Raw genomic sequence first — 26,612 nt, forward strand, 5'->3', positions numbered from 1 at the left:
TTTCTCCAGCCTACCAAAAAACTCAATGCTAGGTAACTTGGCTATGCGACATTGCCCTTAGGTGTGAGTGAATGGGTGTGAGTGGTAGCCTGCAATTGAAAGGTACACTGTCCAGGGGCTAGTCCTGCTTTAGGCTTAATAATTCCAGGTAGGCCACAAATCCTTTAATGGATTAAAGGATGAATGAGTAGACTGAAATTACATGCAGAGAATTGTTGCACTGAACAGAGTTTTCAGATTTGCAGTTAAACAGGCTATGTCCCCTTTTACTTGTGGCATGTGTTAATGAATTAATTTCAGCGTATTTTTTAAAAATACATCTGTATCCTGTAAGCCTAAACAGACTATTTCTGTCTACGTGACCTCTGTTTTAATTGACTTGCTCTTTACTATAAAAACAGCAGGTTTTGTGACCAAAACAACACAATTAATGAGAAAATCAAGTGTACAGCATGTACATTTTAAAAGTTTTACAGTGTCAATATGCATCAATGTATTATTATTATTATTATTATTATTATTATTATTAATTATTATTTACATTTTAATGCTATGAGCCCTTTAATAGTGCTACAACTTCTTCATCCGTCATTGTGCTGGAATTGCCCTTCTGAGACTCACCATATGTGCTGCCGAACGACATTTAGGCCCACCTCGCATTCCTAGCTGACGGGCAAAAAAAAAAACAATAAAAACACCCGCCTTCCCTGACAGGGTTATAAATACGAACACACTCCCCAGAGAGCCGGAGAGTGAGAAAAACAAAAAGGGGGACAAACACAAGCATCAGATTCAGGCCCTTGGAGACAAATCTCTGCGCACAAACACGGACTGACTGCTCAAGGCTCATCCAGCTTGGAGCGTCAGGCACTAGTCGGATTTGGCCAATCCCTGGTGGTCGTTTGCACCCTTTGACTTTTGAACTAGTGTGAAGTGACTGCGACGGTTTTTCTGGCAGGTGACAGGTGTCAGTCACTGAAGATGGGTCGTGTGCTGTTTCTGGTGCTGATGTGGATGCCAGTGTATGCTGCTTTGCACAAAAAGGAACTGAGGCAAGCTACAGTAAGAAATTTCATTCATTTCATTTAGTCATGTGAAATAATCAGTTTACTTGTTGAAGATATGCACTATGTGGACAAAAGTATTGGGACACCTGCATATTCATTGTTTCTTCCATAATCAGCTTTTGTTTGAGTAACTGTCTGTATTATTCAGGTATAGCTTTGTACTAGATTTTGAAGCATTGCTGTGAGGATTTGATTGCATTCAGCGTGAGAGCGTTAGTTAAGTCGGGATGTTGGATGATTGCCTCATCCCCAACTCCCTAACTTGTACCAACATTATTCTAGTGAACACAGCTCCACTGCTCCACAGCTCAATACCCTCCTAACCCAGGCAGGCATGGTGCCAATAGGTTTATGTTCATCTGATCCAGAGAGTCCTGTTCTATTCTATATTCAGTCTCTACAGGGACTAGACAAGCTGTGTGTGTGTGTGTGTGTCTGTGTGTGTGTGCATTACCACATCTGTGTCAGCAATGGGTGCAACTTAAAGAAGTTGAATGCACTTATTAGAAGAGCTGTCCACAAACATTCGACTCAGACGTGACTCGGCACCTTCCTGCCTTCCAATGCTGCCGGACTGGGCAGCATTTATTAGGTTTCAGTCCCAGCCTTTGTTTAAGGAATGAGATTCTTGCTTTGTTCCCAGTTCCAAAGTAGCCCAGCCTTATAAATTAAGCATCAAGCAGTGGTGTCTGAACTCCTTTTTGGACACATTTGAGTCCAAAACACAAACATTTGAACATATAGTGTATTTTAAATGTCATTAAAAAAAACTACACTTATATTAGTATATTAATATAATTTTCCTTTCGGTTCCAGCTGCATAAAAATGGTGTTTGAACGTCTTTCCTTCTTCTTCTACCTTCTTCAGGTCTATCTAAAGCGATATGGCTATCTTCCTACATCACTGCTTTATCCCAAAGACCAGGAAGGCCAGGTGCAGCAAATATCTGAGGCACTTAGGTAAAACACTCTCTCTCACTTCACTTATCACTCCCTCACACGTTACCTACTTACTGGACTGCTGTAAGAACGTCTTAGTGGTCATCAGTCCCTTCAGTGGTGAACCTATTTGACTAAATCAAGTACTCTGGAACTGTCTCTTTAAGTCTAAAAGTCTAAAATCAGTTCATTGCCATTTTAACAAATAGCAGAAGACTCGGAAAAGGAGGCTTTTGGCTGGGCCTCAGTCTGAAACAGTAATTTAATAGAACAATCCTGGTTCTAGTGATCTACCCTGCAGAGTTTAGCTCCAATGCTAAATGTTAAAGCCAGTGAGTTTTACATCTAAACTTTCCAGGGTGGTAGATCTCCAGGACCAGAACTAGGCACTGATGCCATAGAATAGGGTAGGGGATCATTCTCGCTGGTTTACGTTCACACAGACTGATTTCAACAGTGCAAGAATGTGTGTGTAGTGTAAGTTAATTTGAATATAGTCTGTATCTGTATAGTTTTATTGTGTTTCATTTTGTTGTTTTTACTACTGTGAAGGACTATGTCCAGAAAAAATGCTAGTGTGAAAATGCCCTAAGTAGAGGCCATGACTTAATTATCTTGTTCCCTCATCTTACTAAGTAGAGGCCACAACTTAATTATCTTGTTCCCATGCCTTACAAAAGTGTGGCCATGACTTAAGATCTCGTTTCCACTCATTACTGAGTCGTGGCCACGACTTATTTTGTTTATGCAGGAAGACATGAACAGAGCTCTTGGAAAATTGATATTATTAATTATTAATAATGTTACCCCAAACATGCACAACACCAGCTTTGTAGCTTCTTTTACCACGTTTTGACCCCGTCTTCCAGGTGGTCACATCATGTGACGAGTATCTGGATTGTATCCTGTTAAGATTTGACACATCTGCATTTACACTTGGTAGTCGAAGGTGTCTCCATAAGTCAGACTGGAGTTTGAGTGCTGCGTCGGAGGGAATCTGTAAATGTGTTCATTGTGTGGTTGTACTGGGAGGGGTTTCTGTTGTACTGGGAGGGGTTTCTGTTGTACTGGGAAGGGTTTTGGTTGCCAAACTCATCTCAAAGAGACAGATGTGTTCATACTGCTATAATGTGGCTCAAATGCGTCTCAGAGCACCTCCTTTGTGCATTTTAAATGAGTCCTGGATGCGTTTACACATTTGTATGTGGCTTGGCCTGATACTCAAGATGCATGAAGTGACCAGGTGTAAATGTGGTCATTTACTTCTTTATTTCTTCATTAGGGTATTTCAGAAAGTGATGGACTTGCCAGTTACTGGCTGGCCGGATAATGCCACACTGGCAATGATGAAACAGCCACGCTGTGGCCTTGAAGACCCCTTTAATAACAAGACCCTCAAATACCGTGTTCTGGGTGAGTTGAAGACCGGTGGGAGTTTCAGGACCTGAGATAGCATAATTCCAAAATAGTCCAACGCAAATGTTCAGCATCTAAATGTTGTTGTCATATTTGGTAGCTATTGGAGGCTGATATTACACTGCCATTTCCTAGAGGTAATTCTAATTGTAAATAGATCTATAGAAGACTGGTCAGGTACAGTATATGATGAAGATACCTGGCTGACCTCCCCTTTACTATTCACTGTGGATGCTGAAATCACAGCTCTCAACCAGGATGCAGCATCCCAGCGGTTAAGATGGAAATGACTGATTTGCTTTGTACAAGCAGGTCACTGGCGCAAGAAGACACTGAGTTACCGCGTCTACAACTATGCTTCTAGTCTGGGCATGGCTAAAACCCGAGCAGCCATACAGACTGCATTCAGGTACTGGAGCGAGGTCTCCCCTCTCCGCTTCTACGAGGTCACCAAGGGATTCCCTGACATCAAAATTTATTTTCATGGGCGGGACAAGTTCTGCCCTGTGCCGTTTGATGGGCCAGGTGAGAGAGAAAGAAAAGGCCTGGTTGGTTGATTCACACTTGGGAAAGAAACTGAATCCCTGGAGATACTGATTCATTCAGCCGTAGGAGCTTTGTTTAGTCTACTGCAGACCTGGGTAGTGTTTTAAAAGACTCAGGGTCACATTCGCTCATACTGTTTAACCCTCCAACAACATAAGCTATGCATAGACACACATATTATATGTTATTATATATATGTATACACACACACACACTTTTATACTGAAGAACACACATAAATACTGAAGAATTACTACTAAAAACTACTAATGCATAGTAAAAACGTTCACACATTCATATTAGACACACACACACACACACACACACACATATATATATATATATATATATATATATATATACACACACACACACACACACACACACACACACTGAATAGTTCCATAGTTGAATGAAATATGAAATCCATAGTGGACACTAAAATGATGACTGAATAGTTCATAGTGGACACTAAATAAATCATAGCACATACTGAATAGTGCACAGTGGATCCTGAATAATTCATAGTAAGTACTGATTAATTCATAGTGGATACTAAATAAATCACAGAAATAAATAATCTACATTGCATGCTGATTAAATCATAAAAGTTATTGAATAATTCATAGTGGATACTGAATATATAGTAAAAACTATATGATTCATAGTGGATCATTTAAAATAGTTACTAAGTCATTCAAAATTAATACTGAATTCATAGTGGATACTAAATAGCAACCGTCTTACTTATCCTTATGTTCCCTATAATCATTTGGGGGTTTTAATAGAATATAAATTCCATTAACAAAACCTTTTCAGTACAAACACTATTTAAGCATTATTATAGAACATAACTGACATTTCATTGACCCACTGATAAAAAACAGTGCTGTGCTGGTTCTGCAGGCGAGGTGTTGGCTCACGCTGACAGTCCGGAGTCTGGCATAGTGCACTTCGATGAAGATGAGCTGTGGACTGAAGGGAAGAGCACTGGGTCAAACCTACGAATTGTAGCAGCCCATGAGATCGGCCACGCCCTGGGTTTAGGCCATTCCCAGTACCGCAGTGCTCTTATGGGCCCTGTGTACACTGGCTACCGTAACAACTTCAAACTCCACCCTGACGACATCCGCGGTATCCAGGCACTGTATGGTGAGAACGGGGTCAGGATAGAATCCCACAGTTTCATTTCCACAAAATTCATTACAGATTCTCTGGATCACTGCTTTTGTTACACACACAATTACACAACCCATAATCCTGAAATCCTCCACTCACGGATCTCTCATTGGCTAAACTTGGGTTGGGTTGTATTTCCATACAAGTGCAAGTTAAAACGTCTCAATTGAACTCCCTAAGCCTCTTTAAACCACTGACTCTTAAAGGGCTTTATGGCTAATATTTGTGACTGGTCTGGCTGACATTGCTGCTGATAATTCTCAGTATCAGTAGTTTTCATATAGTTTATCCTCGTCTGAAGTTTTGAATATGCTAGAACACTTTGGACGTACATGACACAGTTCCTTTATTATATCAGTGTGCTGCATAAGAGACTGTATTTTATGAGGCAGCACTTAGATTTTTAGTGAATCCTTATCCTCTTTTGCTTTTGCGGTTCAGGTAAGCCAGTGGAAAAGGCACCATTGGCTCCTGCAGTGCCGAATAAGCCATCAGCTGACTTACCTGGCCCTGATCCATGCACTGCCTCGCTGGATGCTATAATGCTGGGTAAAAAAATCAACACTAGTCTAAGATATCTATATTTTGTGAATATATATATATATATATATATATATATATATATATATATATACACACACACACACACACACACACCATTAGTACCTCAGTGACACATTGAACATTTGGAAACTTTTTTTAAGGGCCTCTCCACAAGACATTTGCATTCAGTGGAGACTATGTGTGGACCATATCAGATGCCGGCTATAATACACCCATAAGGATTAACGTCCTTTGGAAAGAACTACCCGGTCACTTAGATGCGGCAGTGCATTCTCGGAGGACCAACAAATCCTACTTCCTTAAAGGTAGACTTTCACCTTTCACCCACAGCATGACACATTCATTTGATTACATATCTTATTATGTTATTTGAATGGAAATGCTTGACCTCAGGCAACACAACCAAATCAGCAATCCTGGGTGTAAATGAGTGAAGGATTCAGTCTAATGTTTACACATAGAATGAATCATAAAATCATAAATCATATAATGCAAAAGTATTAAGGCAGTTAGTTGTTTTCTTGGTTATTCTGATCATCAAACACTGTGCCTTTCTCTTGTAGGTGAGAAAGTGTGGAGGTATTCTGGCTTTAAGTTGGATCATGGCTACCCAAAAGTGATCCTTATCTCTCCGAACATTGACTCAGCCTTTTACTCCAGTGCCAATAAAAAACTCATATTCATCAAGGTAAAGCAATGCTCTGTTATCATAAAAGATCATCATTAATAACTATGTTGAGGCTGAAATCTGCCTCTTATCACTTAGTTTTTTATCTCTTTGCAGAAAAATGAATTCTTAAGTTATGTTTATAGAGCTGTAAACTTGTCCAAATTGTAGCGAAATGTGTTCTCAAAATATTACACTGATGAAACCAATTTAGAAATCAAATTTATCAGATTTTCCACTTATCCTAAATATTATCAGTAAGCCAATACCAATCTTTTTCAATTTTGTGCTGGTGCTAAGAGGCTAATGTAGCCAACAGGTAATGGAAGTTTAGCTATAACAATTAGCAATGAAACATTAAACTTTTTTTTTTATTAACAATCATTTGTCAATTTGAGTTGTCAAATAGACTTGCTGTTCTGACAGAATGGGTGCGTCCCAATTGCGTAGTAATTACTAAGACTAACTAGGTTTTCAGTATAAAGCATGTAATACAGATAAAGTGTCAAAGTGGAGTATACTCAATCCAAGATCTATACTCTGAGCCGGGAGTTTTTTAAGTGTGGTTGTGATGGACACCATTACCCCACTGGCTGGAGAATTTGCAGTCACGTATGTTGGCATAGGTATGTGGGCTTCATCACTTTGTTAGTAGAAAATGGGTTGGACCCGCCCTACCACAGCTGAAGACCTTGGCCTAGGCCCTAGAACGCAGCTACCAGCTACATTAGCCTTGGAGCTTAATTGAACAAAATTAAAGACTCAGTGTTCGGACACTAAACATGTCTTAGCTGATCAACTTCATTTAGGACAAGTGGAAAAACGTCTTAATTTCATTTTCACTGCCCTGTTAAAAACCTTTCCACTGTCAGTAATGTCTGAATTTGTTCTGTTTTTTTATCGTTTCTTTCTGTCAGGGTTCAGAATACTGGCAGTGGGACGAACTGGGACCCAGCAATGAACTGAAGCACTATCCTAAAGCTCTCTCAGATCTTATTAAAGGGTTACCGTCCAATTCAGACGCGGCATTCACCTGGACTAACGGCCACACTTACGTGTTTAAAGGGGACCAGTACTGGCGTATCGACCCCAGGCACTTCGTAGAGAAGGGATACCCACTCAGCAAGCGAGAGCGCTGGATGCAATGTGGCGATTAACCCACATGGAGGGCAGCGGTGCTTATTACAGTCGTCAGAACAATATTCTTGGCTCGACATAAGTCTTTGTGTTCCACTATAAAGAAAACTGAAGACTGATTTATTGCAGAAAATGTGTTCTTTTTAATTTTAGGAATATTCACAGTCATTGTGTCTTGACTTTTAACTTGCCTTGGTCTTTTGCCATCATCTTGCTTGCCAGATAAATATTACCTACATTTTATTTAACTAACCTAAATCAGTGTATGCAATCAATCCAGATTCTTCCCATTTACTAACCCAAGCACAGTTGTTTCTGTAGGATTTCCATGTTGGAAAGGTTTAGTGGAACTAACGGCTCCTGAAAAAACAGGAAGGGTCGGTTGTTAATCCCAGGCTTCCTGTTATAAATTCAGTGTTTACAAGTATTTCTGCTGCCAGTACAAAGTTCCTACAAACCCACTTCAGTGGCCTCTGGTGCACTGAAGACCACTGATATACATGTTTATGTAGGCTAATTGTTTCACGCCTAGTCACTCTAATGCCAAGGCGATGCTGTAGGTAATAATAGAGAGTACACATAAACATGCAATCCTAGATGTGTCCTTATGAAAGTATGTATAAGGCAGACCCCACAACAAGTCATGTTAACCTTAGGAACATTGATATATGAGTAGCACTGCTTTATTTGTGTGTCTAATAAATCATTCTAGAGGGGTAAATATATCCATACAGCCACAAGGGGAGATACAGTTGTGTAAATTCCAGCAATTCTCCAGAGAAAGAGAAGAACAGCGACTGGGCACCTTTCTTCACAATTGAGGTCATAGATACCAGTGAAATAATGCTTTGAAACAGAATATCTTTGAAACCCAAACCACTATACTGGCATAATTAGTCCCAGTTTGTCAGTTTATTGCGCACTTTTGAATCTGAATACAAGGTGGCTTTATCTACGGCTTATTGCTAAACTTTCTTGGATTACAGCGATGGTTAATTTGGAAGGGACTGTTAGTATTTGTGGTTTATGCCTCAAAAACGCACAAAACGCCTCGAGTCTTGAGGAGATCCAGTGTTGTTTATAGTGCTGATCTAATGTCACAGGCCCCATAGACTCATCTCTTTTGTCCCTGTAGTCCACACATTGTGTCTCTGTAGCACTCTTCCAGTCTGTTTACCGCAGCTGGTTCTAGCAGTCGGCTCTAGGGACTCCTCCCTAGAATCCACAGTGCATAAAAATAAAGGTCCCTGGGTCTGAGGCCTGTGTGTGCGTGCATGTGTTTGTGTGTGTTCACACTCTGAGCACTGCTGATGATGAGGTTGTCAGAGGCACCATGGAGCCAGTCTCGTAGTCAAAATCAATCATGGTGTGGTGGACCGTGCTCAGGCTGCTCATAGACGACCCTGTGCTCATCTGACGCTCACGTAGGCTGGCCAGGTAGCTCTAAGAGACCAAAAAAAAAAAGTAATTTGATTAAAATAATATTTAAAAAAACAAAAGTACAATAAACGCATTTTTCATGAGATTTTTTTATTGTGGGTAAAAGCCATTAACCTAAATTTTTTATTAAATGTAATAAAAGCCCAAACAGCCAAAAACTGTATTTTATTAAACAGTGTGGAGATAACTTCAGTACTTCACAACCTTTAACAGGTAAAAACAGCCTTTTTTCCAGACCGAGAAAAAATGGTGAATGCAGCGTTAGGAATCAGCCACTAGATGGCAGCAGATGAACACTACCCATATATATTAGTGATTCTTGTATATATTAGTGGTACATTTATAAACAGGCAATATTTCGCTAAATTGTTATTGGCCTTATGCACAAATGACTATATATATATATATCCACACACCTCTAATTTTACCTACTGCACTAATACTTTTAATGGTGGTGCACTTCTTTATTCACTATGTAGTGTGGGAATATGAGGTCTGAGAAGCCACAACAAAAATAAAAGTTGTGCCAGGATGTGGCAGGATGTTTAATGTCAGAGGAGATCCGGGACGGTGATAAGTTTTGGAACCAGTGTTCTACATCAACCTCTTCATCAACCTCCTCAACTGTGAAAAATAGTTTTTTTAGCTCAACCATGAAATCTGTTCTGAATGGCCAGAGAATCAACATAAAAGAGGTGAAGAAGAAACACACAAAGGTTAGAGAATGTGTTCTATGCTGGGGGAAAGTTGGCTAATTTGTGTGAAAGTGTAGTGCAGCTTGAAAGTGAGCACTTCGTACCGGGGCAAGCACGTCCCCGGCGTAGCGTTTGAGGGGTGGGGGTCTGCGACGGTATGTTCCCTCTGGTCGGCGACGGGCGTCTTTCTCTCTGATCCGCATCAGCTGGACTTGCTTTTGTTTACCGCTCACAATTACTGTCAGAGAGAGAGGGAGAGTCAGTGTTACAAGGTAATCATTTCTATGGCATTTCTATGGGAACACATTCACCAAAAGTCTCTATCGTACCTTAATTGTTATTTGTTGAGATGCAGAGAAACTGATGAGAAAATCAAACTACTTAAAACAATAACTCAACCGCAATGTTCTCAGATAGCGATCTTGTTTTTCTAAACACTGCTTATGTAGCTTCACTATTTCTGACCACCCTTTCTGGGCAGTCTTGTTTTTTCCTGTAATTGAGCTGTTAAAGCTTTGGAATAAGCCAGTCTTTCTTTCCCAGTCCTGGAACTGCTGTTTTGTCCCCTGCAAACTTTCAGTCCATTACACACCTATTAATACCACCCATCTCTAATATCTGGGTAATGTGATTACAAGAGGACAGCAATATAAAAGTCCTATAGACCTGGAATTTCTGTGTCTGTCAAATTTGTGTCCCTAGTGGCCTGTTGTGATCAGGTTTCATGACTGGAGAATAGATGCTGCACAGATTCAATACTACGTGTGTAACAGTCCACTCCTTGAGTCGAACCTTCGAACCATGGCATTAACATAGAAGGGTTGTATATGAAATTGTGCATTGAATCCACACTACATAGATAGGTCGGCCTATAGGAATGATCAGAGAACCTGTGTGATTAGTGATCGGTTCCCCCTCCCTCATCACAGCATTTATTCCCAATACTGATGTTCTGTTTGAAACCAAAGCATTGTCTTAAAGTCAGTACAGATTCGGGACAATCAGGTCCAGAAAAAACTCTCAACTCAAAGGTCTAATGTGGTCTAATGCTTCTACCACTATGGCTTGGGGGTCTCAAGTTTGAATCCCGAGCCATGCTGCTTTGCCATCAGCGTCCGAGAGATCGCAATTGATCATGCTCTCTCCCCTCATCACTATTAAGTGATGTTGGCAGGTGTCTGTTAGCAGGTGCGGTGTGTCTGGGGACCTGACGCTTTCCTCCAAGTGTGGCGGCTGCCTGGTGATGAATTCAAAAAGAGGCAGTGGCTGGTTTCACATGTATTGGAGGAGACGTATTAGGTCCCTACCCTACTAGTGTCAAGAGCATTGCTAGTGCTAAGGGTTGTTACAAACGAGTGGGTTAATTGGCAGTACCATATTGGGAGAAAAAGGGAGAATTACTTGTTCATGTTTAAATATAAATATAAAATGGTTATTTAAAAAAATGATGATACATTTTTTATATGATGAATCCAAAAAAATATTAACTTGTATTACTTAGTAACATGATCACTGACGTTAAGAAAAATTAATTCTTTATTATATCTAACAGTTGGCAATGACTTCCAGAAATAGTGGCACAAAAATGCACCCTACAACTTTAAAATTGCTGTCACAGGTGACAAACTACAAACAAGCCTAATTTCATAACGCTGACAATATACCCAAAATACTCATAATTAACCTGTTAAAAGCCATTTGTCTACTTCTGCCTAAAACTGAAGACGCGATTAGTTCTCCTGTGGTGAGGATATTAAAAAGGTATGTTAAATTTACAGGTATGATAACACTCTTTTGGTTGTTTACAAACAGGTGTTCCAACAACACCCCCACACTAAATATAATAATTAACAGAAGTCCTGTTCTACAGGCTGCATGGTCACGTAATTGCATTTTGAGATGTTACCTTAATGCAACAGACCCCATTTACAGCTGTACTCAAAGATGTTCACTTATGATCAGATAATGCAACAATTTATTAATGCATAAAATATGTTCCCCGTTGCTTCATTAGACATTAGACTCTTTCAAGTTTTTTTAGAGACATATGGTGTACACTGTTCATTTCTCAGCTAATGTCTAAGCCATTGACTTTAAAATGGGCATTTTACAGATTTTACAAAATGGTAATTAAATGTTATATTTTAATCAAATAATATTCAGAAAACACTAAACAGTGCAGTGCAGGGGTCAACCAGTGCCTGAACTGGGAAACGCTGGATGCTAGATCAGCAACAAAGTGGTTATCTTTTCATAAGCATAGGCTACATGTTGCAGGAATCTGCAAGATCTGAACTAGGGCAGCACATTATTTTGCATGAAAGTCATTATATAAAATGTCACATCATCACAATATGATTAATGTAACGCATTTAGGTGTATATCCATTACATCAAAATCAAGCATTTCTAGCATTAAGAAGTGCAATCAGCAAATGAGTGCTGTAAGAAATCTGAATAATCATCATCATCTCCAACTCTCTTGATGAGTCTGCTGAGATCTCTGATGATCCACAGGTGTTCACATGTGTCTGACATTTAAATATCACTGATTTGTTTGCTCTTTTGGTATTTCACAATACGCAAGTAATTGTAGTGTAATAAGTAGGCTGTTTATGTGCATATTTGAGTATTAGCAGTCCTTGTGTCGCCACATCAGATCTGACCATTCAAGGCATGAACTCCACAAGAAAGCACCCTGTGGTATCTGACAGCAAGGCGTTAGCAGCAGATCCTTAGGTGGTCACACAAGTTTGGGGTCTCCATGGATTGCATCACAGTGCTTATGGCTCTACCACTGGTTCAACAGTTGTCCTTTCCTGGACCACGTCTGGTAGGCACTGGAGATGCCCTGCACCAGTCAAACTGCCCTCACAATATGACCCTTGTCAACGTGCCCCAAATTTGTACACTTGACCATTTTTCCAACTTTTACCACATCACCATTTTCATTTCACCTCAGTGGTGCTAATGTTATGTCTGATCAGTGTATATTAGCTTCATAGTACTTGCCTAATAACACAAAATAGTTACTAAATTACTGAAATCTGTAATTTAGCAACTATTCTTCAAATTGCTAGAACCTGTTAGTGGGTCTAAATGTTAATGACAGTCAGGTTACTAGTTGGGTCATTGTACTCACTGTAAATGAGTAATAAGCCTTAGTATGTAAATTGCTGTGAATTTAAAAGAGTTAAAATAGTCTGTTCTTGATAATAGATATTCTAATCTTTTCTAAGTTCAACATTATTGTCCCTGATTGTAAAATGTGTGCTACCAATGCAAAAGATTGAGAAATTTTGTTATGAGTATTCTTTTAAGATTTATACCCGAAAAATAAGCCTAGACGTTTGAGGTTAAAATGAGTGTGGGAGAAGAGAGTAAACAATACACAGTGCTATGCAGGGTTACTCAAACACTAGGATTGTGAAACACTGTGCTCATGCTCTTACCCTCAGAGTGTGAGAGTCCTCTGGCTGTAAATTTGCGCTGCACCAGTATTCCTAAAGCAGCTGCTGCAGGCCAAATGCCCAACATCACCCAGCTGTACCAGCACATTGTCCCCTGCTGGTCGGTATCCAGTCCCATATATGCCCGCAACACTACCACTGGTGTCTCCACGCAGTAATCCATGCAGGCCGTTACAATGGCAGCGCCCAGTGTAGCCGTGGCAACAATAGTCATAGACTTCTGCCAGCACAGCGTCAGCACGGCAAAGAATACGCTCGTGCCCAGGACTGAGCCCACCGGAACCCACACTGGACTGAAGATGGGGTAGTACTGTCCTGCTGCCACCAGGGCAGTGACAGAGAGCAACAGGCCTAGCTGGAGGCCGGTGAGGAAGAGACCCACGCAGCGCACCAAAACAGTCACCAGTGCTCCCACTAAACCAATGCCCAGTGAGATACCCGCTCGGGTCTCTGCATCCAGCGGTGAGTCCAGCAACTGCTCCCGTAGGCACAGCAGGTAGCCCACACCAGTCCCAAACACCAGGCCTGAGAGGAACATCACCATCTTAAAGCAGCGGTACCCTGCAAAAATGAAACGAGATACGTCATTATAAAAAATCTAAAGTCAAAATTTGAGCTCAATTAAATCAGTATGTCATTTTTCATCTGGTCCATCTGGTTATAGTCCATCTTTATTTGCACTATTCAGCAAACACAACCGGTTTAAAGGTCATCTCACTGTAAGAATTTGATTATATGATGTCCATTCAGTCTCTTAAAACTGTTCTGTTCACTTCACACTTTATCTAGGCTGACAGATACACTATTTACACTATATAAGAAATGCATTCAGCTTCTTTGCGTTGCACCCATTGCTGACACAGATATGCAAATGCCCTATAAAGAAGTACTGCCAATAAGACTCTCTGGTCCATGTAAACATGAACTACTGGCACCATGCCTAATGCCAGAGGTGGGCTGGAAGGGTTTAAAGTCCCCAGCATTGATCTTTGGAGCAGTGGAACTGTGCTTTCTGGAATGACAGTACTCCATCCAGTTCTTTTGGGAGAAGTTGGGGAGTTGGAGATGAGGTGGAATGGTCATCATCCAAAATCCTAGTCTAACATCCAAAATCTAGTAGAAAGTCTTCCCTGTACAGTAAAGACAGTTATTCCAATAAAAGCATGAAAAACTCTTTTTAAAACCTTTTAGGAAGAAACAACAAATGAGCAGGTGTCCCAATACTTTTTTTTCCTATATAGTGTATGTAGTAGGTTGACAGCAGTTGAATACACAGATAAGCATGAATGTCTCCCTTCCATTTTTGTAAGAATTTCTGGAGAATTTACAGAAAGTCTTTGTCTAAGGAATCTACTGAACTACAGAACATCACATTTGTTCTTCATGATGGAAGATTAATATGCTGTGTGAAGGTCTCTTATGGGCATCAATTGGAATATTCAGACTCAGAAACAGTATTTTATTATAAATGCTTTATAAATATGTATTCATCTTGCTTAACATTGGCACAAGGTTCGAGGTAGGATTTGCTTATAGACAAATTGGTTAATTCATTGTAAATTACAGTGTATTATTATTCCTAGTGTTTTAAAGTAATTATAGTAATCTTTTATATGAATTTAACCATTTCTTTAAACTCTGTAGGTAAGTCTACCTCCAGGATGAGGGCAATTATTCATTTAAACAACACTCTAGCAAATAAGCAACACGATTAAACTGGTCAGTGCTCAAAGCTGTCAGTAAGTAATGGTGCTTAGTGAGAGAGTCTCTGAGCGTCCTCGGAGCGTCTGAGTGTCCTCTACTTCAGTTACTGTAGAAAACCCCAAAAAACAGGAAGGACGGTTTACAAAAAAAAGACAAGGCCTACAATGGGCGGTAGTCAGCACGGGTCGCTTAAGGAAACCAAATATGGCTTCCAACTGGGTTTCACAGTGCAGTATTTTTTTTGGGGAGAACTACCACCCGAGCACATCCTTGCTAAGTTTATGTGCAGGCCTACTGAAAAACATGATGTTTATGAATTAGCTAAAAATAGCAGATTAAATCAAACCAGGTTATATTTTGCTGTCACGTAGCAATGTTACCTCCATTAACCCTTAAAAAAGAGAGAAACTAGAACTATAACATTATCATTATACTGTATGCTCTTCACAATCCAGTGTCATGATGCATCACATTTACTGCATATACACTATATGGACGGAAGTATTGGAACACGTCTTAAACACTGAATTCAGGTGTTTCAGTCCCATTGCCATAAATGTATAAAATCAAGCACCTAGCTATGCAGTCTGCCTTTACAGACATCTGTGAAAGAATGAGTTGTTCAACAAGTCAATTGTAAGTCAGTGAAATTCCTTCCCATCTAAATATTCAGCGATCAACTGTAACTGAACTGAGTAGGGTCAAAGAGTAGCGCAGGGTTGCAGGGTGCTGAGGTGCATAGTGCATAAAAGTCAACTGCAGAGTTCCAAACCTCCTCCGGCAAGAACATCAACACACAAACTGTGCGCTGGGAGCTTTATTGCCTGGGGTACCATGCCAGAGCAGCTGCATGCGGGCCTAAAATTGTAGAATTGCATTGGAGTCCTCTTGCATCACAGTCCTCTGATGAGGTGGTGTAAAGCACATCGCCACTGGACTCTGGGACGTGGAAATGTGTTCTGTAAAGTGACGTGCTTCTCTATCTGGCAGTCTGACACAGAACTGTGACTGCATACAGAAGTCTGACTGCATTATGCCAAATGTAAGGTTTGGTGGGGGAGGGATAATGCTATGGGGCTGTTTTTCAGGGGTTGGCCTATAGGCCCTATAGCTCCAGTGAAGGGTAATCTTAATGCTTCTGCATACCAAGACATTTTAGACAATCATACGCTTCCAACTTTGTGGCAACATTTCTCCTCTGGCATGACTGTGCCCCAGCGTACAAAGTACATTTACATTTACATTTACGGCATTTAGCAGACGCTCTTATCCAGAGCGACTTACAAAGTGCTTGGCTATTTACCCAAGAAAACCTTCGCTAGTTAGAATAGGCTAAAAATTCAAAAGATACCTCCAAGCTTAGACATTGCTAAACACAATACAATAAGGCGACCATAGAACTATTCGTCCAAGTACTCTCTGAAGAGGTGGGTCTTCAGTCTGCGTTTGAAGACAGCGAGGGACTCAGCCGTTCGGACACCCAGGGGAAGCTCGTTCCACCACTTTGGTGCCAGGACAGAAAAAAGCCTGGACGCTTGTCTTCCGCGGATTTGGAGGGATGGTGGGTCGAGCCGAGCCGTACTTGAAGCTCGAAGGGCTCTTGGTGCGGATCGGCTTTTGACCATTGCCATCAGATACGGAGGGGCTGGTCCGTTCTTGGTTTTGTAGGCCAGCGTCAGGGTTTTAAATCTGATGCGGGCAGCAGCTACAGGAAGCCAGTGGAGAGAACGCAGCAGTGGAGTGACATGGCTAAATATTGGGACATTGAAGACGACCCGTGCCGCTGCATTCTGGATGAGTTGCAGGGGCCTGATGGTGCGCAGAGGGAGACCAGCCAGAAGAGAGCTGCAGTAATCAAGTCTGGAAGTGACGAGAGACTGAACAAGCACCTGGGTGGCCTCTCTAGAGAGGAAGGGTCGAATTCTCTGAATGTTGTACAGAAGAAATCTGCAGGACCGAGTTACGTTTGCAACATGACTTGAGAACGATAACTGATCATCCATCACTACACCACTACACCAAGTAAGGTACATAAAGGCATAGCTGGCAGAGTTTGTTATGAAACAACCCACACTGAGCCCCGATCAAACACCTGGGATGAATTAGAACCCTGTGAGCCGGGCCCCCTCGTCCAACATCAGTGTCTGACACTTTCATCAGTGTGTGTATGTATTATATACGTTTTTTTTACTACAACTATTTGTATAATCTAATCTAACTGCATGCACAATTTCACAAGGCCACCCATACCGCTACCATCATTATCAAAATCATCACCACAGACTCACCAAAGAAGCAGTAGATGATCCCCAGCATGAAGCACATGGAGCAGACTACTGAAGGAATGACCTCATACTTCGTCCTGACCTCCAGCACACAGCTGTCTGTTGTCGGCAGGGTGGGACTCACTCCCTCTGTCACAAGCATAGAGGGGTCTGCCATTTTGGCTCAAGAGTTCAACACAGTTCAACACGAAACAGAGAGTTAACCTCTCACAGGTGAAATAAGGCCATCCTTGTGCATCGTTTCAAATTCTGAAACCTGACAAATATTCAAGGGTTGATTTGGAGAACAGTGATTTGGAGAACGGTGCCACTCCTTCAGTTCATTACAGTTGGGTCTTTGGTCCTTCAGACACTTTTGTCCTTTCGTCCTCTAGCCACTGCTTCTCAGTCCAGGGTCAGCTGGAGGTCCAAATCACCTGAAAGAGTAAAAAAAAACAAAGCGTCATTTAGTGTTTCTTATTGAGCGCATCCAGTTAATAATACATTGTTTTTTATGATTAAATTAGCAGAGAGATGCCATTTCAAATATGAACGGAAATGGCAAGAGCTGTCATGATTAAGAGCAATACTTTTTATGAATGGGTGTTTTCCATGCATTCCGGAGTTCATATCCTTACAATATCTCAGCAGAATAAGCTCTGACAGATTGTGCACCATTATACACATCATTTTCTCCATTCTTTTCACCCTCTGTTGTTCCCCAGAGCACATTCTCCCATCGCATAATCTTAAAATAGTCATCTACAAACAATTAAACAAAAATTTAAGAAAAATATAAGAAGTGGATCCTTTAAATCCTTCTAATAATGTCCCACAATAGATAGTTATGAGTACTGCACTGGAAACACCTGTAACCTTTCTCTCCATGTTCAAAATTTCCCTTCTGGAAGGTCTGAGGGAAGTCACTCCACCTCTTCAGTCACTCTCTCTCACCCCACTAAAAGCTCTTCCCCTCAAACACAGGATGCAGGTTGAGGAAGTGAGGTCTGTTTGAATGCCGTGTGTTTCATCAGCTCTCATTGTTCTGCACATATGGCAAACTGCTTCTCTTTTACAGTCTTGAATGAAATGGACAAACAGATCCAGAGTCCAGCACACTACAGTGTATACCAAGCCCTGAGCTAGACATCTACTTCCTTTTCATCTGGAGTAATTACTACAATTTATTCCTTTAAAAGGTTCTCTGAACTATGCAGTTATTACACTGTAAGTAGGCTGCCTGTTCAACCTAAAAAAGCCTTCCCATGTTTAATGAATGAAGTGGAGGTTGGGAATTCAACTTCATTTTGGCAGAGGGGCAATGTTCTTAACTCCACTCTCTCCAGGTCTTCAACCCCTTTATATACCAACACCTCACAGTCTTTCCCCATTCTACCAAACATCACACCCACCTCTACCCCGTCTCCTCCCTCTTCACCACTCTAACGGAGGGGCTTCACACGCAGACCACATAAAAGCTCTCCCGTTCTACGCCAGGATGTGGTCCACAGTAGCAAAATAAATACTTAGATTGAGTTTCATATCATTTAATTCATTAAATACATTTTATTAAAGAACTTGTGGGAGTTGACATCATTTCTAGGTGTTCTTTTTACAGCTGAATTTACATTACCAGTCAGATTTTGGGTCACAGTTGATTGTATGTTTGATAATTGTTGACCTTCTGAATCACCGTCCCAACATTTTCATTTAGAATTGTAACAGAAGTGGCATATTTTAAACTACCACCAGTATATTGTTCGAAATACTTTATGAGCCTTAAGTACCTAATTAGTGTATTAAGTATCTGTCCTTGTTAATGAGTTACAGACAGACATTTTCCACTTCTGAGATCATCTGTGATGAGTTACGGTGAGTCAAGTCTGACATGTACAAACCTCTTTTGTTTGTACATGTGACTTTTGTCCATGTCCACACTTAACCGGTATTTTAAATAAATATATTTAGCTTTTTCTCTGTGTTTTGGCCTCCAGTGCATGCAAGCATGGCGTTTTTCATGTGAATGGGACATCACAATGTTAACTCGCGTATGCTTGTTGCCGACTGGGTTTACTTTTCTTATTACACAGTGACAGAAAAGGCCATATTTGGGAAGAGGGCCAGTATTTCATTGTAGGCTCAATCTAAAACCACATACTCCACCAGTGAATGCACTACTAACAATGATGATTGACCATTTGGCATACTATTTAGTCAGACAGTGTGTGAACTTCCTTATCAGGCTGAAATGTAGGGAATAAACCTTCAATACTGATATACTTAAGATATTGCAGCATCTTTTTAAACAGCACTGAATGTTGGCACAAGCTTGCTCCTTTTTTGTAATCAAGACCTCGTACTATACGTACGAGAATGTTGAGTCAGACACCCCCTTTGAGTATTATGGTAACTCATTACGGACAGGAATTCTATTTTGGTAATAGGCTGAAAACAGCTTCTTAAAATAATATCCCATGTAGCAATTATTATATACCCCCTTATCTACTACATCTGCATGCTCCATTCACTCTCTCACAATGGTGCTGTAAAATGGCTAACCTGGTCCACCCTTGTGTACTCAGCTAAGCATAATAGCATGGCTTATGCAGTCAGATAATAAACAATTACATATTTAAATCCCAAATACATTTAATACTTTACCCAGTGTAACGTGTATAGAGTCTTACAAACGTTTGATCCTAATAGTTCACAGATTTCTAACTCAATGACCCCAGTGTGCAAATCATAAACTTCTCCCCCACAGTCGCCAAGGCATTCCCTGCCATGGCTACTCCTTTGAGAAATGGTTTGTTTAGGGATGAAGCACCACAAAAGCAGAAGAGGCCAGCGAAGCATGTGTGCGTGCATGCTGATGCCTCTCTCTCATCAGAGCCTCTAGAAACACTCACACATAGCCGGTTGAGAAGACGACCACAGCAGTGACCACAACAGTTCAGCAGTGACCACTAATTTAGCTGATATTTGGAAAAGCAGTCCAGCAGTGACCAACCAGTCTTTAGTTATGCTACTCAACATGTTGAGGGATCTTCTTCCAGAGTAGAGCTGAGTGATGTAGCTACAGATTTACACTGTCAACATATTTATAAGGCTTAGTGAACCAGCAGGCTGGATGTGTAATTAACCAAGAAAAGCCTAAACGACGATTTAAGAAATTCAAGTGCCTAACATTATATTGTTGTGAGTGCTCCCAGTCACCTAGTCCCCTTTCACCTGCATTATTTAGGGTTAAACCCTTAAACACTAGTCATATTATTTTGTGTTTTTACTTGTTAAAACTACTATGAACATCTTACTTAAAGTTATCTATACTATATAAGTGTATGGAACCACAGTCTAGGCCCATTGACAGGCCCTTGTAGTAAAGCATTCACTTCATAAAGCAACATACAGTAGCAATTTTACTTTGAAATAACAGCTTCACAATCCATTTGATGGTACACTGACTGTAATAGGGAGAATGGCATCTCTGTCTTTGTCTCTCCGGGCTGGAGCGCTGCTACTGTACTGTACGATTGCAACAGACCTTTCATGTGTAAAATCATGTAATATTATTTTTTTCATCTCAGATGTCGGTTCTATATCCCTCAGCTTGTCAACAAATGTACATTTACAGTTGTCCATCAGTGAGAGTAACAAAAATTTTAATTTGTGGGGTGGGAAATCTCTAGGCACCTCACGATTTGTTTATATTATGATTCAGAGAGCTGCTATGCGATACTAAAATGATTACCAATGCATCTTGATGCAACTTATTTTTTTATACAGAATTTATTTTCTCAAAAAGTGTGACTCTGCTTGGTACTTTTAAAGCAAAGTATTTGTAATTAATTTGTTGTTTTAGTTTATTAATAAAACAAATGGATGTGCGATGTGCCAAATGTAGGTCGATCATATCCAGTCTAAAACATTTGTTTAAAAAGGTTACTTTACTGGATCAGAGCGTTACTATTGGGAAAAGTCTACTGTTTCTTATCAGGTTTATAAACAGTGTTGATGGTTTTTACACTGAAAAACTAAATAAGATAAACGCTTACAAATAAATGCTGTAGGCTGTATTTCTTCCAGTGTACTGCCCAGATATGTCTGTCAGTACTGTGCACATTTTTGTGCTACTTTGTAAGCTAACTGTGAATAAATAAACTATATAAAATTCACCACACTGTTAACTTTACAATATTACAGGGACCTCTTTTTCCACTCTATTTATTAAAATGAACACCCATATTATCTGAAGCTTAATTCTCCACTTGCTTCTAAAAGATAAAACTATTAGGTTCCCTGCCAGAGAGACTGTGACTGTCCCTGAATGACATCTATTAAAGCTCATTAGAGATCACCAGTAGATATGGGGGCGTTTGGATGCTTGATCAACTATAAACAATACAGACTAGACTCCTTTAACTGAGCTCACTGAACTGTGGGCTTTAAAGAAAGCTATTCCATTGACAGCAGTATGATGACAACTATCTCATGAGACCACATTCCTCTAACACTACTTCAGCAGTCTGCTACACTACTTCTAGTTCAATGACAAGGGCTATAAAAACAGTCAATTGCACATGAGAACTAAGTACAGTATATATTTTACAGAAGCCATTACTATGAATGGCAATATGGCTTATGTTGTAAGTCATTATCAGTCATCCAGATAACTGGATTTTTGTTTTACATTGCATAAACATGGCATGCTGAAATAACAAATACAAATGATCTAAAATTATTTAAAATAAAAATCTTGTTCCATTAACATAAACTTACGTAGGGCTGGGCGGAATGGCCAAAAATGTTTATCATAGTATTTTTTGACAGTTTCACTGTATTTTGTTCCATGCCTGGGACTTCCTACAGATTTGCAGCTTATTTTGTGTCAAGAGTACATGGTATAGGAAAAATAATAATTTTATCACGTATACAATAAAGGCGTCTCTCTCTTGGAGAGTGAGGAAGTTGTTAGAATAGCTCAGTTTATGTTCGGTGTGGCTAAACACAGCTCTCCTCTTAGAGCCGCCGGTTAACGACCGGCAGGAGAGCCAACAGTAGTAGTGGGTTTATTTAAAACAGGTGGATGCCAAAACAGCCCTGCAGTCCTTGAAAGTGAAAGAGCGTGTGTGCTAACCTACTCTCGCTAGCAACGCATTAGTGCTATGTTATGCTATACTAGGACTTGTGATGTGTTTAAATTACTTAGTGCTAAATGTATTTTCGTTGTAATCCTCTGTATTACTATATATAAGAAACCTAGATCATAAGACAAATTTGAAACAGTATGTACAGTGTAACACCCAGGACTACTACTATTTACATTTTTCCTCCAATCTTTTGGCCTGATCTGACCATGTTAACACCACCCAACACTCCCTCATTTTCAAAGGCATGCAGTCCTATCTATTATCTACTTCTACTACGGCACTGCTCCAAAGAACACCTTTTGCGATTCACAGATTTTCAGCACATTTTCTTCTTTCCATCACTCAGGTTGAGATTGCTTACCATCTCCTCTATCCATAATACAACTTTAATAAGGCTTTGTCCGAGAACTGGCTTTTTTAAAGTGGTACTTCCTCAAATGATACCCTTTCTGTTCAGGACATTAACCAGTGCTTTAGATAATGTGGTAAACTTTCTGTGGTTCTGGTGTATTCTTCAGGAGCTCAAGATTTTCTTGAGCTGAAAGTATCCTTTTCCTCTTCATTATGTTGTTCATTTGCCATGGTTTCAGGTTGACAAGCTCACTTGGACAGTGCTTCAATATACCCAATAGCTAAAGTGTTTAAATCTACCTAAAAGATGATTTTTTACACACACCTAAATGTACCTAACACACCTAATTTAGCTAGTCCTTCCTTTATTTCCTTTATTTATTATTATTTCTACTTTTAATGACACTAAATGTCTCACCTCTACATGTTTGCAAACAATAGCAATAAAACTACATGCAAATTCCATGTCTAGAATTTACTCTAGACATCTCATTAGCTCACATATGCATTAACTAATCAATAAACTATAAACACTAACACTAAGCAGACATTTGTGCAGGTAATGTTCCTCCACTCAAAACAGAGGATTATATATAAAAAGACCTGAATTCCCACACGGATCACTCGAGATGGGTGTGCCCTTCCAAAGCTGATTGTCTGTATTGTTGCACTTCAAATGCATTGTGCTTCAGTGCAATGTGAAAGCAACAAAAACACCCATGCTATTCAGAGCTCTCCGGATACACTTAAAGAAAGAAGATGCCACAACAGGATCTTTGAAATGACCATCACTCAGACCACTGATTACCTGCTCAATGCCAGGTTACCAAGACCACTAGGTGTGTTGGAGAAGGTGACTCACCAAACATATCGGCTGATGACCTCCATCACTAAAAGAACACTTTTGGTTCCATAAAGAACCCTTATAAAATGATGGTATGAATCAAATCTGGCTTGGTTTGATGTGCACAATATGTCCAAATGTTTGAGGACACCCCTTCTAATGAATGCATTCAGCTACTTTAAGAAGCAACTATTGCTTATACAGATGTGCAAATGAACACACACACAGCTTGACTAGACCTTGTAGAGAAGCACTGCAGTTAGAACAAGACCCTCTGGAGTATTGGCACAATGAGGACCATGCCTAATGCCAGGCATGTGCCAGAGGGCTATAACACCCCCCTCAGCAATGAGTTGTGGGACTGTGTTGTCTGGAATGATGGTGGTGCTCCATCCAATACTTTTGGGATAAGTTGAGGATGAGGTGGGGTGATGATCATCCAACCTCCTGACCTCCTGAATGCAATCAAATCCTCACAGCAATGCTTCCAAAATCTAGTAGAAAGCCTTCCCTGGACAGTAGAGACAGTTACTCCAACAAAAGCAGGATGACTCTTTTAATATCCTTGATTTCAGAACAAATAGTGAATGGGCAGATGTCCCAGTAGGGTTTGTCCATATAGTGTAGAACAGAAAACGTTCTAGAGGAACCTGCCAAGTCGAAATTGTCCAAAATGTCCAAAGCTTCAATGCTAAATGGCAAAGATAATAATAATATTAATACAGGAAACAGTCATGAAAAACTTATTTTGAAATGGCATCCATGGCACAGATGTGTATGCAGGGTCTTCTAAGACAAAATAGGCCCCAAAGAAAAGATTACCCTCACTTCACCTTTCACTGGGCTACTGATGACAGGGTTGTGGGTTTGATACCTGGGCTTGCCAAGCTGCCACTGTTGGGCCCTTGAGCAAGGCCCTTCACCCTCTATGCTCTCTGTCACTGTGTGTGTTTGATCACTGGCGTATACACGTGTTCATGTGTGTTCACTGCACGAATGAGTTATAAAGGCAACGGCGGCCAAAATCCATCTGTGTCCGACACTAATGGTGAACATGGTTGTCTTGTCTTATCTTCATTATACAGTGAGGAGGTTCACTAATTAGGGTTAGGCTTAGGGCATAAAGAAAGTGGCTACGTTTACATTGACTATGACTCCTAATCACCTCCTAATTCTGTCTGCTGCTACATTTCACACCAGGGAATGAATAAAAATCCCCTTTAAGTGACACAAAAAAAGATTTTTCCTACTCACCGTTCACACAGCTGCCCAGCAGCCTGCAGGTGGACTTCACCTCACATTAATAGGCTTTTCAAGTTATCACCACGTGTGCTGAGCAAATGGACTTAGCCAGAGTATTAGTAAGGGCTAAAGAGGGCTGCCCTAACCCTGCTGCTCACACACAGCCTGCTCCAGGAGGATTACAGCAAAGACAGACGGCAGCACACTTTCTCACAATGCAAAGAGCTGCTCCTACTGCTGTAATTAGAGCAAGGCCAGGCTTCAAGGCAGCACAGCGAGCTTAGAAACTGTGTAAAATTTCATTTTCGTCACCTTATACTTGAGCAACACTTACAGACATCTAGCACTAGCTCGATCATAAATCCCTACAGGAGAACTTAGTAACAAAACACACGAACTCTCCCAACTTTTGAGCGCCCTGGTTCAAAGTTATGCTGCAGTCCTGCGATTTAAACCCGTGAAAGCTGAGCTAGAAACTTTAGATAGTGCTAGCTAGCTGCTTTGACTCTGTGTGAACGGTCTCAGGTAAAATACCCAAATAATAAAACCTACCGTGCAAATGCTGCTGTCCCACAGAAGGCACTGCCTGGATGTAAACACGAGCACTGGCCGCAGTTCAGGCTCTGAAGTTCACCCAGCGCGAGCGCGAGCGCGAGCAAGAAAAGGGCTGAGGATTATCAAAACTACAAAAACTACAAAACTACAAAACCACTCTGAATTATGTGAAAATGCTGCTGCTGCTGCTGCTGCTGGAGGTCCTAACAGTCAGACTGGCCCAGACGGCAGATTTCTCACGCTTTCAAACTCAGATCCGCGTCTCCCTAAACACTTGCCAGCTGACCGCTGACATCATCGCGTGGCCATCTGCTAGAGCGTTAACACAGGCGCGCGCGCTCGCGGCAGGGTTGCCAGGTTCCAACCCGCGGTTCCACAGTGGATGTTGAGGTACACCTGTACGGCATGTAGAGGTTGGGCAATCACGTGATTATATATATATATATATATATATATATATATATATATATATATATATATATATATATATATACGATATATTTTATTTATTATATTTATATTAATAAATATATTTATAATAAATTATATACATTATATGTATATTATTATATAAAATGCATATTTGTATTTATTTATAATTTTTTTTTTTTTTTAGGATATCGTGGGTATCAGTAGCCTACTTGAAAGCACTGACCAGTTGTTGAGCTCTATAGCGAAATTCAAACGGTTTAGCTGAGGTGGAAATGATTATACGAGTAGAGGTGGTCAAAATAACAACGTTTTAATGTGATAAAATATGCTTTTCCGAGTAAATCGTGGATATCGTCAGTAACTTGAAAACACTGATCATGTGAGAAAGAATAAAGTAAAAATGAAATTATTGTAGGATAAAAATATTGTCAGTAAATAAGTACAACATTACATAAGCTGGAATTCTTTAACAGCGTGTAGTATTTTTTTTTTTACACATTTATAGTAAATTTAATACAATATATAATTTAAAATAATATATATTTTTTATTATTTATATTTTTATATTGCCTAGCTGATTTCACTTATATGTATTGATTATTTAATTAAATGAACTACACGTTTAATTGAGCTTCACTTTAATTAAGCCCAAATACAAGTGTACCCTACAGCCACATCTGCTGTAGGATTTTGTGTGACTTGGCAACCTCAAGGCTAAACTCCGCTACAGTCCTAAAAACCGTTATTTGAGAGAGGGTCCACCAATTACCATACGAATCCTGCGTTGCCCTGACAACGGGCTTGTTTAATTTTGAATGGCAAAAGCTAAGAGCATCCACAGGCCTGTGGACACGTGGAGAAAATGGTCAATCTGCCAAAATTACATTAAAACCCTTAAATGCTTTTCAGAAAAGAGGAGCAGAAAAATAAGAACGCATAAATCATATACAT

The 26,612-nt window shown here is 40.2% G+C and overlaps 2 protein-coding genes across 2 annotated transcripts; one reads left to right on the forward strand and one right to left on the reverse strand.

Moving 5' to 3' along the window:
• The first annotated feature begins 981 nt into the window (after positions 1–981).
• On the forward strand, positions 982–7,571 carry LOC140557075 (matrix metalloproteinase-19-like). Its single transcript, XM_072681210.1, has 9 exons — positions 982–1,062; positions 1,936–2,027; positions 3,289–3,419; positions 3,735–3,947; positions 4,875–5,120; positions 5,589–5,696; positions 5,852–6,016; positions 6,275–6,399; positions 7,296–7,571. Exons 1-9 carry the CDS (start codon positions 982–984, stop codon positions 7,533–7,535), a joined length of 1,401 nt encoding a protein of 466 aa, XP_072537311.1. The 3' UTR covers positions 7,536–7,571.
• Positions 7,572–7,634: 63 nt separating this feature from the next.
• On the reverse strand, positions 7,635–25,494 carry LOC140556790 (transmembrane protein 198-like). The gene is made up of 5 exons (XM_072680859.1): positions 25,227–25,494; positions 17,112–17,524; positions 13,102–13,680; positions 9,755–9,888; positions 7,635–8,958 (listed from the first exon to the last, which is right to left on the reverse strand). The coding sequence occupies exons 2-5, from the start codon at positions 17,263–17,265 to the stop codon at positions 8,806–8,808; spliced, it is 1,020 nt and encodes a 339-aa protein (XP_072536960.1). The 5' UTR covers positions 17,266–17,524; positions 25,227–25,494; the 3' UTR covers positions 7,635–8,805.
• Between the last annotated feature and the right edge of the window lie 1,118 nt (positions 25,495–26,612).

The sequence above is a fragment of the Salminus brasiliensis genome, chromosome 6 (assembly GCF_030463535.1).
Source record: "Salminus brasiliensis chromosome 6, fSalBra1.hap2, whole genome shotgun sequence".
Lineage (NCBI taxonomy): Eukaryota > Metazoa > Chordata > Actinopteri > Characiformes > Bryconidae > Salminus > Salminus brasiliensis.

Bases quoted from the DNA above. Each gene is read 5' to 3' on its own strand.
- LOC140557075 (XM_072681210.1), top strand. From the start codon at position 982: ATGGGTCGTGTGCTGTTTCTGGTGCTGATGTGGATGCCAGTGTATGCT. The intron at 3,948-4,874 runs GTGAGAGAGAAA...CTGGTTCTGCAG, and splicing joins TGTGCCGTTTGATGGGCCAG to GCGAGGTGTTGGCTCACGCT. The intron at 5,121-5,588 runs GTGAGAACGGGG...TTTGCGGTTCAG, and splicing joins CGGTATCCAGGCACTGTATG to GTAAGCCAGTGGAAAAGGCA.
- LOC140556790 (XM_072680859.1), bottom strand. From the start codon at position 17,265: ATGGCAGACCCCTCTATGCTTGTGACAGAGGGAGTGAGTCCCACCCTG. The intron at 9,889-13,101 runs GTAAGAGCATGA...TCTCTCTGACAG, and splicing joins AGGACTCTCACACTCTGAGG to TAATTGTGAGCGGTAAACAA. The intron at 8,959-9,754 runs GTACGAAGTGCT...TTGGTCTCTTAG, and splicing joins CCGGGGACGTGCTTGCCCCG to AGCTACCTGGCCAGCCTACG.